Source organism: Ipomoea nil, unplaced genomic scaffold (assembly GCF_001879475.1).
Source record: "Ipomoea nil cultivar Tokyo-kokei standard unplaced genomic scaffold, Asagao_1.1 scaffold2805, whole genome shotgun sequence".
NCBI lineage: Eukaryota > Viridiplantae > Streptophyta > Magnoliopsida > Solanales > Convolvulaceae > Ipomoea > Ipomoea nil.
Genome location: NW_017619233.1, coordinates 3,547,346 through 3,561,596, shown reverse-complemented (window position 1 = coordinate 3,561,596; position 14,251 = coordinate 3,547,346). Strand labels below are relative to the sequence as shown.

At 35.7% G+C, this 14,251-nt stretch overlaps 1 protein-coding gene across 1 annotated transcript; it reads right to left on the bottom strand.

Annotated features, from left to right (window-relative positions):
• Window positions 1–10,991: 10,991 nt before the first annotated feature.
• Window positions 10,992–13,703, bottom strand: LOC109157954 (serine/threonine-protein kinase STY8-like). Its single transcript, XM_019305753.1, has 6 exons — window positions 13,195–13,703; window positions 12,882–13,003; window positions 12,346–12,542; window positions 12,070–12,244; window positions 11,819–11,953; window positions 10,992–11,652 (listed from the first exon to the last, which is right to left on the bottom strand). The coding sequence occupies exons 1-6, from the start codon at window positions 13,505–13,507 to the stop codon at window positions 11,446–11,448; spliced, it is 1,149 nt and encodes a 382-aa protein (XP_019161298.1). The 5' UTR covers window positions 13,508–13,703; the 3' UTR covers window positions 10,992–11,445.
• Window positions 13,704–14,251: the final 548 nt, after the last annotated feature.

Sequence of the window (14,251 nt, the reverse complement as noted above, 5' to 3'; positions counted from 1 at the left end):
TATATCCATAATTTCTATACTGTAGATTCATAATTTTTATACTGTATATCCATAATTTCTATATTGTATATCCATAATTTCTTGACTCTCGATGAGCTAAAATTTATACTTTAGATTCATAATTTCTAACCACGAATCTATATCCATAATTTCTATATTGTAGATCCATAATTTCTATACTGTATATCCATAATTTCGAGACTCTCGATGAGCTAAAATTTATACTTTAGATTCATAATTTTAGGTCACCGAAAGTCTAAAAATTTATGAATCTACAGTATAAAAATTATAAATATACAATATAGAAATTATAAATATAGATTCGTGTACATCATGTGGATGGCGAGCACATGATGGTGAGCACGTGCTCAGAGCATAATTTGCCCGCTAGGATTGATTCTTTTCTCTAGTGCCGTCGGTTAACAAACCATATGTCAAGCTCTCCAATATACTTCATCCAAAACCGGATTGATTCTGCCCTGAATAAAGAAACCAACTAAGAAGAAAGTCAAGAAACCCTAACGTGTAGAGAATTTCTCTGATTTACTCAATATTATTATTATTATTATTATTATTATTATTATTATTATTATTATTATTATTATTATTTGAAATAAGGGTCAAATAGACCATCAAACTGCACACAATAATATAATTAAGCCGTTGAACTTTAAAAAATAACAATTGAGTCCTTAAATTAACCAATTTCATCCAATTAGTTCAATTTACAGGTTTTGAAGGTTAATAACATTTCACCCCAAATTAAAAATTTTTTAAAAAAATAATTATTTAAAAATAATTATTTAATTTTTTTTTTAAAAAAAAACACGGCTCAGCCGGAGACGAAGAGACTCTTCGTCTCTAGCCAGAGACGAAGAAAGTTTCCATGGCCGGAGACGTGTTTTTAAAAAAAAAAAAAAAATTAAAATAATTATTTTTTAAAAAATATGTTAAACTTGGAGTGAGTTGTTACTAAACTGCAAAACTTATAAATTGGACTAATTACATAAAATTAGTTAATTTAGAGACATATTTTTAAAATTCAATGGCCGAACTATATTATTGTATATAGTTCAATTTCCCATTTAACCCTTATTCCTTATTATTTTGTAATAATTGATAATTGACCAGTTAGACGAAATTCTTACGTACTCAACGGTCCAGAAAACATGCATACAGGATATGCGAGTAAATAGCGTGTAGGGTGCGCGTAGCCGCGTGCAGGAGGGACAAGTGGATGAAGGTAGGGGATGGAGAAAAGGATGCCTTTCTTTTTCTTTTTCTTTTTGCTTTTTTGTTTTTTTAATGATAATTCCAAATGAAAAATGCTTTCTTTCTAAGAGTAAGAAAGGCATTATACTGCATGGCATCTTTTGACTGAAAATACATATTTATGTACTACCACTACATATCTGGAATTCTGGATTATATATTATATTACTTCCTCCCTCCTATTTTATGTGTCAGGTTTAATTAACGGGACTTGACTTAAGTTATTTACAATTTAATTTTTATAATATTAGATTTAGAATTAATATGTAAAATTATATTAGAAACTACATTAAAAATACTATTAAACACAAAAAAAAAAAAATTAAAAATTACGGAGTATAAGAAAATACTACTGTAATAAAAATAAGCAAAGAAAAAAGAGTTAGTTTGACTAATAAATAATAAGTAGGACAGATAAAATAAGACAGATGGAGTATATTATATTATATTATATGCACATTTCAGCTTCATTGATTGTCAATTTCCTCATACTCTTTCTTATGATCTTTTAAAAGTAGTTTTGGGTGTGTTTAGAAACTCGAAAAATGATTTCTGAAAATCATTTTTTGGGTTTCTAGCGTTTGGCAAGGAGGAAAACTTAAAGTCAATGAAAAATGAAGCTCTGATCAATGAAAAATATACATGTATTTCCGAAAAATGACTCCCCCTTTTGTTTGGGGAAGTCATTTTCCGTCTTCACTCTGACTCCCCGCTTCCAACGAACAACCGCTCCGGCGGCCATCCATCGTAACTTCCTAGCCCCTTATTCCTTGGTTATTTGTTTTTCCTAATTCCATAGGTTGTTGAAGCATCTGTCAGTAGATAATGTTTCCTAGCTAGCTTGAGCCCTATTTCTTTATTTTATATTTATATCTTGTTAATGTGTTTATGTTATCTTGTTTAATTATCATTACCTTAAACTTGTTATTTGTTTAGCTTCTTGTTGATTTCTTAGTGTTTTTTTTTTTTCTTAGTGTTAGTGCCTAGTTTTTTGCTATTGCATATTACATGTCATAATCCCCAATCCTTAGAGAATGACAAAACTACCCGTGCTCCTTATGCTACATCAACAACTAGTAGACCAAACATTATTATGTACAATGTAGATTTCTGTGCTAGATATCAATCCGGTCTTAAAGAGACACATTTAAATGCTGTGAAGCGAATTCTAAAATATTTAAAAGGGACTACTAGCTTTAGGATTTGGTTTAGCCATTACACCTCATACAGTTTGGTGGGATACTGTGATACTGATTGGATTGGTAATGTGGATGATAGGAAGAGTATATCATGTGGTTGTTTCATGATTGGAAATAATTTGCCCTTAGGGTTGGGGTTCAGCCTTTTGAAAGAATGATTGGAAATAATTTAGTTTTATGGAAAAGCAAGAATCAAAATTCAGTTTCATTAAGCATTGCTGAAGTATAGGGTTAGAAGGTTGTTAAGAATAACTTCTTAGCTACGCCTCATTTTGAGATTCAAATGAGTAGTTGGGAGTCATTCTGTTAGAATGTATATATAGGCTTTTTGTACAGGTTGTTCTTTATAAGTTCTATACACACACTGAATATACAACATCATCGTATTCCACATGGTATCAGAGCGAGACTGAGGTGAGTGGGGCAGTGGGTTTTGGTTGGAGTGAGGAGGTGACGCCATCGGAAGAAGCAATGCAACAACCAGAGTATGCACATGTCGCCACAGTCTAGGGGTTCCAGCGCCACGTGCTGGTGCGTGTGCACTATTCCGATGCCTTTTTCGGTTGAGGCTGGTACCGGCGGGCTCGTCTTAGTAAGCCTAGTAGATATAGAGTGTTGGTGTAATTAGGTACTCGAGCATTTTCCTTTGCTTTACTGGAATACTATAGCTAAAAGTAGAACCATTATTGTGGTGTCAACCCCATCTAAATTGATTGATGTGGTATTGGCACCGGATGGATATAATTTTGGAGAATTGAAATTTTTAGTTGAAATTAACTTGGGAGGCATGGGTAAAAATGAGCATTTAATTGAAACATGTCCAGTAGAACCTATTGAAGCCTAAGAATGGAAGAAAGACGATAAAGCCCTATTATCATGTATAATAAATTACATTGATAGAAAAATAATTTTATCCATGCAACATTGTAAAACTGTGAAAGAGGTATGAGAATTAGTAAATAAAATGGTTTAGTAGGGTAAATAGTTTGAGAAAGTTGTATCAGTTGTCTCCAAATGTTTATCGTCAATCTCAAAAAGGGCGAGACATCATAGACTATTATTATGACTTCAAAAATGTGAGTAAGTCATTGTGTACTGTTATGCCGATTACGAATGACGTGGATAAAATGAAAAAGCAACGTGATTAGTTGCATGTCTTTAGTTGGATTTCTAGGTTGGATAAGGAGTATAATGTTCTAATTAAAATCCTAGTTGCTCGGGAATAAGGAGTTGGAGTCAATAGACCAAGTCTTCGCCATGGTTCAAAATGCATCAAGTAATCCAAATATTGATGGTATGTAGGAGAAACATGGCTTTTTGTCATAGAGAGATAATGGTGATGAGAGTGTCAGTGGTTGAGGAAGCTGGTTTAGGGGACGTGGTGGCTTTAGTAAAGGGCTCGGAGGAAGTCAAGGAGGATAGATGGTTTGTTACAATTATGGAGAACCCAATCATCTACGCAACCCATGCCCAAAGCCACTCCGACCACAAAGGTTTTCCAACTCTGCCTCTAAACCAGAAGGAAATATGGTCATGATTAATGATGAAGAGTCGGCGCTGTTTAATCGATTGAAAGTATTTTCCTTGCAATCTCCAGTTAATCCAAGGACTTTGCCATCTCCCTTAGCCACCTTTGTCCAAACATGTATTATTTCAGGATCTTTTGACGAAGAAGATTATTGGTAAAAGGGAAGGAAACTGGTGACCCACATTTGCCTACCTTAAAGAAGTTATGTCCAGGGTTAAAATCTCTTTCTATCTTGCAATGTGAATCATGTGAACTTGTTAAACATTGTCGGGTACCTTACCCTCCTAAAGTCAATAGCACGGTAGAGTCTTTATTTCAGTTGATTCATTCAGATGTATGGGGCCTGTGTCGAGTAGCATCGAAGTATGGGTTTAAGTACTTTGTAACCTTGTAGATGATTTCTCTATACACACTTGGCTATACCTCATGAAATCTAGTGACAAATTATTTGAGATCTTTTGTAATTGCTATGGTCAAAACTCAGGGTGTGTTTGGTTCGCACATGGGAATCAGAATCGGAATGGGTATCAAAAACTTGGTAATGGTAATGGGTTTTGGTGAAAGTATTTTGCATGTTTGGTAGTAGGGTGGAATGGGAATGATTAGGCTAAGGATGAATAATGGGATGAAACCCTTATAAAATAAGGGAATGAGTTTTTCCATTAATGAGGTATTCCAAATCCACAGTAGTGTTTTAAAAACCAGTCAATCAAACAATAACAATCACTTTCATACCCATACCTGAGTGTTAAACCTGCCAACCAAACACACCCTCAATTCAATAAAGCGGTCCAAATTTTGCAAAGTGATAATGGGTCAGAATATTTCTCTTGCCCTTTTTCGAGTTATATAAGTCAAAATGGAATGGTACATCAATCATCTTTTGTCAGCACTCCTCAACAGAATAGTGTGGCAGACCGTAAGAATTGCCATCTTTGGAGGTTGCTCGAGCCTTGTTGTTTCAGATGAAAGTTCCCAAAGTGTTCTGGTCATATGTGGTTAATACAGCTTGTTTCTTAATCAACAACTTACCTTTGAGAGTCCTCTAGGGCCAAAACCCTTATCACTTTGTCTATCCATCCAGCCCGTCGTTCTCCATTCCTCCTAAGATATTTGGATGCACTTGTTTTGTCTAGGACGTTCGCCCTCAAAGGTGAAAACTTGATCCTAAGTCACTAAAATGTATTTTCTTGGGGTATTCTAGTACCCAGAATGACTATCGTTGTTATTCTCCATATTTGGGGCTAGGGATGGAAATAGGGCAAATTATTGTGTGGACCATGGTCCACACAATGTTATGTGGACCATAACAAAAAGTACATTTTTAATATACTAAATGTACATTATTTATGTCGTGTATGTGCAATTGAACATTATACAATAGAGTTAATTCCATTTTTGGTCCTAGACTTATTAGGGTATTGACATTTTTCATCCTCCATAATAAAAATTGCCAGTTAATAGCCACTCTTATTATGATAATGCCACTTTTGGTCCTCCGTCTAATTTTCCGTCAGTTGACCGTCTAAATGAGGAGTATTTCTGTCATTCCATATTATATTCTTGTCAGCCTTTAATTAGAGCTCTCCCTCCTCTCAACTGCTTGAAAGAAATGATGGCAAACCCAACCCGGTCACCAGGCCTTTGCTTCGATGTTTCAATTACAGATTTTCCAAAAAAAAAAATGATTCAATTACAGAGTAAGTGAAGTAGCTCTCATTCTCGTTGTCGACGATGTTGAAATTGAAAGCGAGACTTTGTTTCGACGTGCGTAAAATTCCAGATCCGAATTTGGGCCCGTCATTCCAGTATTCCTCTGTGCTGTTCCACAATTGGAACGACGTGTTGCTGTCGTTGTCGATAGAATAGAGCATGGTGATGGATCGTCAGGAGTTTTTGAGGACGTGAGGAGTTGTTTGGGTTTGGTGCACTTGTTGTATCCGAACTTAGAACCGGACAGAAATGTGTCTGTTGGGTGTTCGACGGTTTGCCAAAATGGGGTTTTCGAACAGATGCGAGAAATCATCTCAAAATTGAACAAGTGAATTGGTAGATTAGGCAATTGAATTCATACCAAAGCTAATGGCGAGTCCCTGTTGGTTCAACACTATCATCCTCATCAATTATCAAGGCAAAATTGAATATAGGCAAAGTCATCCAAGCTACAACCAGCAGCAACACAATTCAACACAATTCGAAGCACAAAGCCATACCTGTCTGAATCAGTTTGTTCAACACTATCATCCTCATCAACAGAATTGCCATTAATTGTTGTCGCATGTCGAATTCTGTTCAAATCATCAGGAGCAAGTCCCACAAGTGCCCGATCTTGTCCACCAAACTGCCCATGCACCCTGTTCTGCCTGCCTTGGTCACCATTTCCATTCTCTTGCCCACTATTATCCTCAGGTCTAGGCAATAAGAACTAAAGTAAGCCAAGAGACCAACCCACAGTAGTAAACCAATATCGGAGAAGAGACATGATAACCTCTCCTCTGTCTCCACCAAATTCGCCCATTCTGATGCTGAAATTCGCACAATAGGCCGATAATCCTTTGAGATTTCATTCGGATTACCAGTTCTGGCTAACCAATCTGCTCGAACTTGCTTCGGACTCCCCGATCTGGCATACGCACGAGAATCTGCTTCCTCTCACCTCTGAAATAGACTTCTGGAAATCGCATGCAATCTGTTGGTAGATCTCCCAATAGATCATCAGTCTGAGCTTCTGGATGCTCCCTTGCGATTATTTCTGCCAAATTTCGGTTTTTCAGCGACGTAATCGACCGGCGCCGCGGCCGTGGCGAATGTTTCTCTGGGCGTTAAGGAAATGAACGAATTTTCCTTGCTTTAGCTTGAATGTTTGATTGGTGAAAAGATAGAAACATTGATTGTGCAGAGGAATGGGGGGAGTCTACGCAACCTATGAACATAGCTGAAGGTTGCCATGAGAGGAGCTCGGGGGTTCAAAATCACACTCAAGTCAATGAAATCTTTTGAGCACCAGATAAAAAGACAGCTTTGCCCTTCAATTAGACGGTGAAGAGATGGATTCAGTGACGGAGGACCAAAAGTGTCCAACGACTAATAACAGTGGCTACTAATTGGCAATTTTTATTATGGAGGATGAAAAGTGGCAATGCCCCCATAAGTCTAGGACCAAAAATGGCATTAACTCTTATACAATATATATAATGTACACTCAGTACAAAAATAATGTACATTCCCTGAATACAATATACATTATTTTTGTATTGAATGTACATTATTTTACAGTACAAAATATGGTCCATGCAACTTGTGTGGACCATGATCCACACAATAATGATCGACAAGCTGAGCCGAGTCGAGCTTTAAAAATAAAACATAGGCCTGTTATGAAAATCTAAGGCCTGGGCCTGGGCCTGCGGCTGAGCCTGTATGTAGGCTTTTTATTAGGCTCAAGCCTGAGACTACAATTGGGCAGCAGGGCTTGGCTTGAAATCTTTTTAAAAACTTGTTTAATATGTAGGTCATTAAAACGGCTACAAAGTAAGTCCTACTTCGAGCTTATTTAAAGCCTACAGGTTAAGTCTTTTTAAAAATTTTAATAAATATTTCTAAATAATTTAAGAAATATCAGTTAGGGTCTGCTTAGAACACCTTATGGTCTGACCAAAAATAACAAAATTAATACATAACTACATAAGTATATCACCACAATACATTAAAACATAAAATAAAACAAGTCACGACTTCAGCACGCTCTTAACTTGTTTAGAAATAAATTCAATTGTATTATTGTTTGCCATACTATATAATCTCGGTCTATTGAACTTGTTGATATTTCCCGTGCGTTCATATTACCTTGATTGTGCATTCCTACAAAATGTAGTGTATTCTACTACCAAATGTCATGCATAGATAACTTCTGATTTGATTATTCATTTGGCCCTGCCATGGGTTCATATTACTTTGATAGTGCATGCCTATACAGAATGCAATGCATTTTTATGCAAAATGTTATGCATTCCAATGTCCTTTAATGCACCATAAATCTACATGCACGCATTAGAAAATTTAGCATTTAAAACACACACACTGCATATAAGATATATATATATATATATATATATATATATATGGAAGGGTTCAGGTGCGGGTAAAACTTCCCGTGCGGTTGATGCACCTTAAACATTAAAATGACCCACCTTAAATATACAAACCACGCACGAGTAAATACCACCTATGGTCCCTCGAGTTTGGTGGCATCGCCATCAATGGTCCCTAACTTCCGTAATTACAATCCGTCATCCTCCGAGTTCTCAAAAGTTACCTTCTAGCGTCCTTCCGTTACTTCCTCCCGTCTCAGCCGTCAAAATGGAGGGTAATATTGTCATTTGACTTATACGAAAAGAGTTAATACCAGCCAAGGTCCCTCGAGTTTGGTGGTTTGGCCATCTTTAGTCCCAAGTTTCCATATTCCATTATTTTCCTTCTTTCTTATTCTCTTCTTCAAATGTATTATTATTACTATTATTTATAGTTATTATTAAATTATTATTATTATTATTATTATTATTATTATTTAAAGTTATTATTGTTATTATTAAATTATTATTATTATTAAATTATTATTATTATTGTTGTTATTGTTATTATTATATTATTAGCATTAAATTATTATTATTATTATTATTATTATTATTATTATTATTATTATTGTTTTTATTATTATTATTGTTATTATATTCATATTCATATTATTATTATTATTATTATTATTATTATTATTATTATTATTATTATTATTATTATTATTATTATTGTTATTGTTATTATTAAATTATTATTATTATTATTGGTGGTTCACTGGTTTGGCCATCTTTAGTCCCAAACTTGGCCAAACAATATTAAAGAAAGTTGGTGATTTCTCAACTTCCAACTCGAACTCCATCTTCTCCTATACAATATTAAAGAAAATTTACAAATGTATATGGGTCGTTTACTTCATTTATCTGTTTTTCCATTTCTAGTTTTTCATTTCTCCATTTCTCCAGTTTTCTTTCTCCATTTTTCCAATTTTCCTTCTCCATTTTTTCAGTTTTCCATTTTTCCATTCCTCCAGATTTTTATTTCTCTAATTTTCTGATTTTATTAAATACACTCATCCTATATAGCATTTGCACATTTCTACAACAACAACAACAACAACAATAATAATAATTTAATAATTTAATAATAATAATGATAACAATAAATAATAGTAATAATAATAAGAATTTAATAATAATAATAACAATAACAATAACAATAACAATAATAATATGAATATAATAATAATAATAATAATAATAATAATAATAATAATAATAATAATAATAATAATAGTAATAGCATTTGTACATTTCTACAACAACAACAACAACAACAACAATAACAATAATAATAATAATAATAGTAATTGATGAGGTGTGGACCCCGGCCCAAGAAGAACAAAGGCCCAAGAGATAAGATCCATGGATAGTGGGGGAAGCCCAAAGCACTAATAATTTAAAAATAACAATAATAACTTTAAATAATAGTAATAATAATAAGAATTTAATAATAACTATAAATAATAGTAATAATAATACATTTGAAGAAGAGAATATGAAAGAAGGAAAATAATGGAATATGGAAACTTGGGACTAAAGATGGCCAAACCACCAAACTTGAGGGACCTTGGCTGGTATTAACTCTTTTCGTATAAGTCAAATGACAATATTACCCTCCATTTTGACGGCTGAGACGGAAGGAAGTAACGGAAGGACGCTAGAAGGTAACTTTTGAGAACTCGGAGGATGACGGATGGTAATTACGGAAGTTAGGGACTATTGATGGCAATGCCACCAAACTCGAGGGACCATGGGTGGTATTTACTCAACCACGCACCTTAAACACACAAATAAAACACTTTAAGAACACAAACCATACACCTTAAGTACACAAGTCACGCACCTTAAGCACGCAAATTAAACCACGCACCTAAAGTTTTAAAATAACTCACCTTAAGTTTCACACAACTGACTCACCTTAAGCATACAAATCACGCACCTTAAAAGAAAAATAACACACCTTAAGAAGAAAAACCACGCACCTTAAGTTTCAACAACTACTCACATTAAGCACAAAACCCACCCACGCACCTTAAGCACAAAACACACGTACCTTAAGTACACAATCCACACACCTTAAGCACAAGCCCCACACCTTAAGCACAAAAAATCACGCACCTTAAGTTTCAACAACTACTCACATTAAACACACAATCCACGCACCTTAAATTTGATCTAGATGCAAAAATTACCAAATTGTTACCGTTTTTTTTTTTTTTTTTAATTTTGATCATCCTGTACGTTGATTTAAGCAAGATCAATGGCTCAGATTTAACCGCACGAGAGACACTCAACCGCACGGGAACTGAATTATATATATATATATATATATATATATATACACACACACACACACACACACACTGCAAATGATTGCTTTTTATTCTTCTGGGCTAATGAATTGGAGAGCTATGTGTTAAAAGATGTTCTGGATGAGTATGCCATGGCATCTGGGCAGGTTATAAATTATAACAAATCAACCATCAGTTTCAGCAACAATGTTAGAGAGGAGATTCAAGTTTTGATAAGGAATATACTAGGGGTTAGGGGTGGGGAGAGAGGTAGCAGATACCTTGGTTTGCCTTCAAAACTGGAAGAAAAAAGAAGGAAATCCTTTGCTTTATTTGTAGTAAGATCGCTGCTACAATTCAAAACTGGAATAGCAGATTCCTCTCAAAAGCAGGGAAAGAAGTTCTTTTAAAAACTGTCATCTTGTCATTCCCACATATGCTATGAGCGGATTCTTTCTACCAAAGGGCTTGTGTAGTGAGATAAAGAATCTTATGAATGCATACTGATTCATTATAACAACACTAAAGTATCATTTTGATATCAAAACGATAGGTACTCAAAGCAGAAAAAGGTAATCAGTTGCAAAGGATTTTATCATCAAATATTAAAGACTGAATGTGTTGCAACATACTAACATGTTATGGAGCAAAAGGCATCAAATCCTCACCCCAAATGTTCAATCATTTCACCTAAACTAAACGGTAGCCTTTTCAAAAACCAAAGCTACTCTCGTCGTCTCGTTAGTGATTGGAGGAGGTCCTGCCCACGATGCTCAGCAATCGTGCCTTGATGAAGATCGATTACAGAACGAAATGGAACCAGGGTTGTGCAACATGATGATATATAGAGGTGCATATACTGCAGACCTTCTACTTGACCTACAGCTAGAGTTTTACGACACTACTTAACTTGGTAAATCTTTTTTTTTTTTTCTTTTCTTTTCTTTTCAGATTAACTACCACCCAGGCTTAGAAACACCAATTAACAACTAAAGCATAGTCAGGCCAAGCTAGTTTTCTCAAGGACCACGGTACCTCCGAAAGCAGAAGCAACCCTGAGGCTGATCAAGAGGGATCATACCACCACCCTTCGAGGTGTCAATTGCTTCCAACATGGACACCACTTCATCCATCTCAGGCCGCTTGTCAGGATTGGCATCCCAACATCGTTTCATTACATTTCCAAACGAGCTTGGGCAGCAACGGGGTATATCTGGCCTCAGATTCTGCAGGCCATATCAGAGTTATCCAACTCTTCCATTTAATTTAAGAAAAAGAATCAATAACATATATATGTGCAACAGTTGCCTCAACTTCATTGACAATTGGAATAATAATTGCATCATTTCCAGTTGCACAAGAATAAGTAAACCTAGGAATCGGTTTCTGTACCTGGCGAACAACAGCTGATGTCACTTCAGAAAAGCTGAGGTCTGGATATGGCATGTCACAGCAATATATCTCCCACAGGCAAATGCCAAAGCTATACACATCGCATTTCCGGTTATATGGATTCCCATTAAGAACCTATTTGTACAAAGTTAATAAGTTGTTAAAAGCCAGGGAATATGAATATGTTTGAAGACAACCGACATGTTTTATATATATAATAGATGTCTCTGAAAAGATCAATTAGCTTATACCTCGGGTGCCATGTATCCAAGAGTTCCTGTCTCTCCAGTCATGTCATTTGGATTTGAAGCTTCAACGCGAGCAACACCAAAATCAGCTATTTTTACAGTACGATGCCTATCAAGAAGCATGTTTTCTGTTTTCACATCTCTGTGGACAATCTTTTTGGAATGAAGATAGCTTAACCTGAATAAGAAAAAGGTTTAGAAAGAAAGTAAACAAACAAATTATAAGAAAAGACAACATGAATAATTATCAAATAAAAAGAAAAGAAATAAATATTTCACCCTCGCGCAAGATCCAGCGCCAGCTGGACAACAACTTTAAAAGGCAATTTCCTTCTCCGGTTCTTTATAAGGAAAGATTTGAGAGTACCCCCAGGAAGATATTCAACAACAACACAGCAAACATTACGCGGCATGCCAATCTGACCATTGTCAGTCTGTATGTTGAGCTCTGTTGTGCCCATTGTTGCTCCTATGAACTGCAAATAAGGTTTGAGATTTAAAACATATGATGAATCTGCAACAAAAATGCATTTCAAACCACAACTTTTTCTATACTTTTAGGCATTTCCCTAGCCAACTCAACAATTGGGATTAAGGCTGATACATATTGAGACATTTCACACCAAAAGAAGAATAAGGAAAGCAATACAAAAAGAATCATAGGGAAGAATCCCTTAAAACTCATATTCTTCAAGTACAAACATTTTCTAGTTTCTACCCATGCAACATAACCATTCTGAGTAGTTCTTGGACATATTATCCCAAATAAACCACTGAAGATTAAATATTTAGTGGATTTGGGAGAAAGAGCTTACCTTAGTCACATTAGGATGGTCGAGCTTGTGCCACACAGAAACTTCTTGAGCAAATGCCATTCTAAGAGAAGCTATTTCAGCCTCCAACCTTTGGCCCTCTTCCCCCCAATCAAGAAGTTTCACTAATGGTAACACAAGTACAAAACTTTCTATCAGCAAATTAAAGCATGAAATAAAGACTCTGCATTATATATATTGTTTATAATAGTAACTAGAGAATACAAGTAGCGCTTTTTTGGCGCTCTATACTAGTTAACTTTGCCCTAAGATTAAAGTAAAATTCAGCTAACGCAGTGGTTTCTTTGTATCTAACCTGCCACATCTAGGCCATCGTAGATGCCACGATGAACGGTGCCGAAGGTGCCACGAGAAATGACGCTCTTGATGAGGAGCTTGGAAGGATCAATTTCCCAGTCGTGGCGAATGGGGATCTCCCTATCCCCATTGTGATGAAGCCGGGGATGATGATCTTCTTCTTCTTCTTCTCCGCTCTTCTTCTTCTTCTCAATAGTCAATGCTCGGTTTAGATGCCTCTGAAGCTGCTCGTCCAGACTCTTCAGATCTACTCTATCCGCCCTCACAAACCCTCCATCCCCACCTCCCTCGTCGTCCCCCGCCTCCTTCATCTGCCTCCCCTTTTCACTGTTCTGATTTCACAACTCGATCATTGATTCCCCTTCCCTCCCTTTTCTTCTTCTTCTTCTTCTCTCTCTCTCCAGGTGACGGAATGAGAGACGCAAACAACTGCCACTGCTTGAGTTTGTATCGGCGATGTGATTGTATGCACTTATTTACCGGCGCCGCTATGTTCTTCAGCGCATTAATCTGACTCCCTTTATCCTATTTGATCCGTTCTACTTATTATTTATTAGTCAAATTAACTCTTTATTCTTTATTAATTTCTATTAACATTTTTTTATAATTTTTAAATTTAATTTTTTTTTTTGTATTTAATAATATTTTAAGGAATAAAGGTCAAATAAGTAATCAAACTATACACTAAAAGGAAAAGGGTCAAATACACCTTCTAACTTTAGGTAAGAAGTCAATTAGGCCCTCAAACATTTTTAAAGTGCAATTAAACACATTAACATATGAATTTAATGCATTAAGACCCAGAACCCTAATACTGACCTGCAATAACAAGTCAATAATGCACCGGCGGAGCTCCGACGACTTTCCGACGAAAGCATGACCAACAAGTCGCCGAAACGCCACCCTCAACCATCGCCCCTCCTCCCTTTGCAAGATCCAGAAGTTCAGAATTCAGAAATGAATAGAAACAAGCCATAGCTCTGCAAGATCCAGAAGTTTAGAGTTCCGGCGAAATGGCTACATACGAATCTGGCGCTGCCTGTCAACGATCCTCA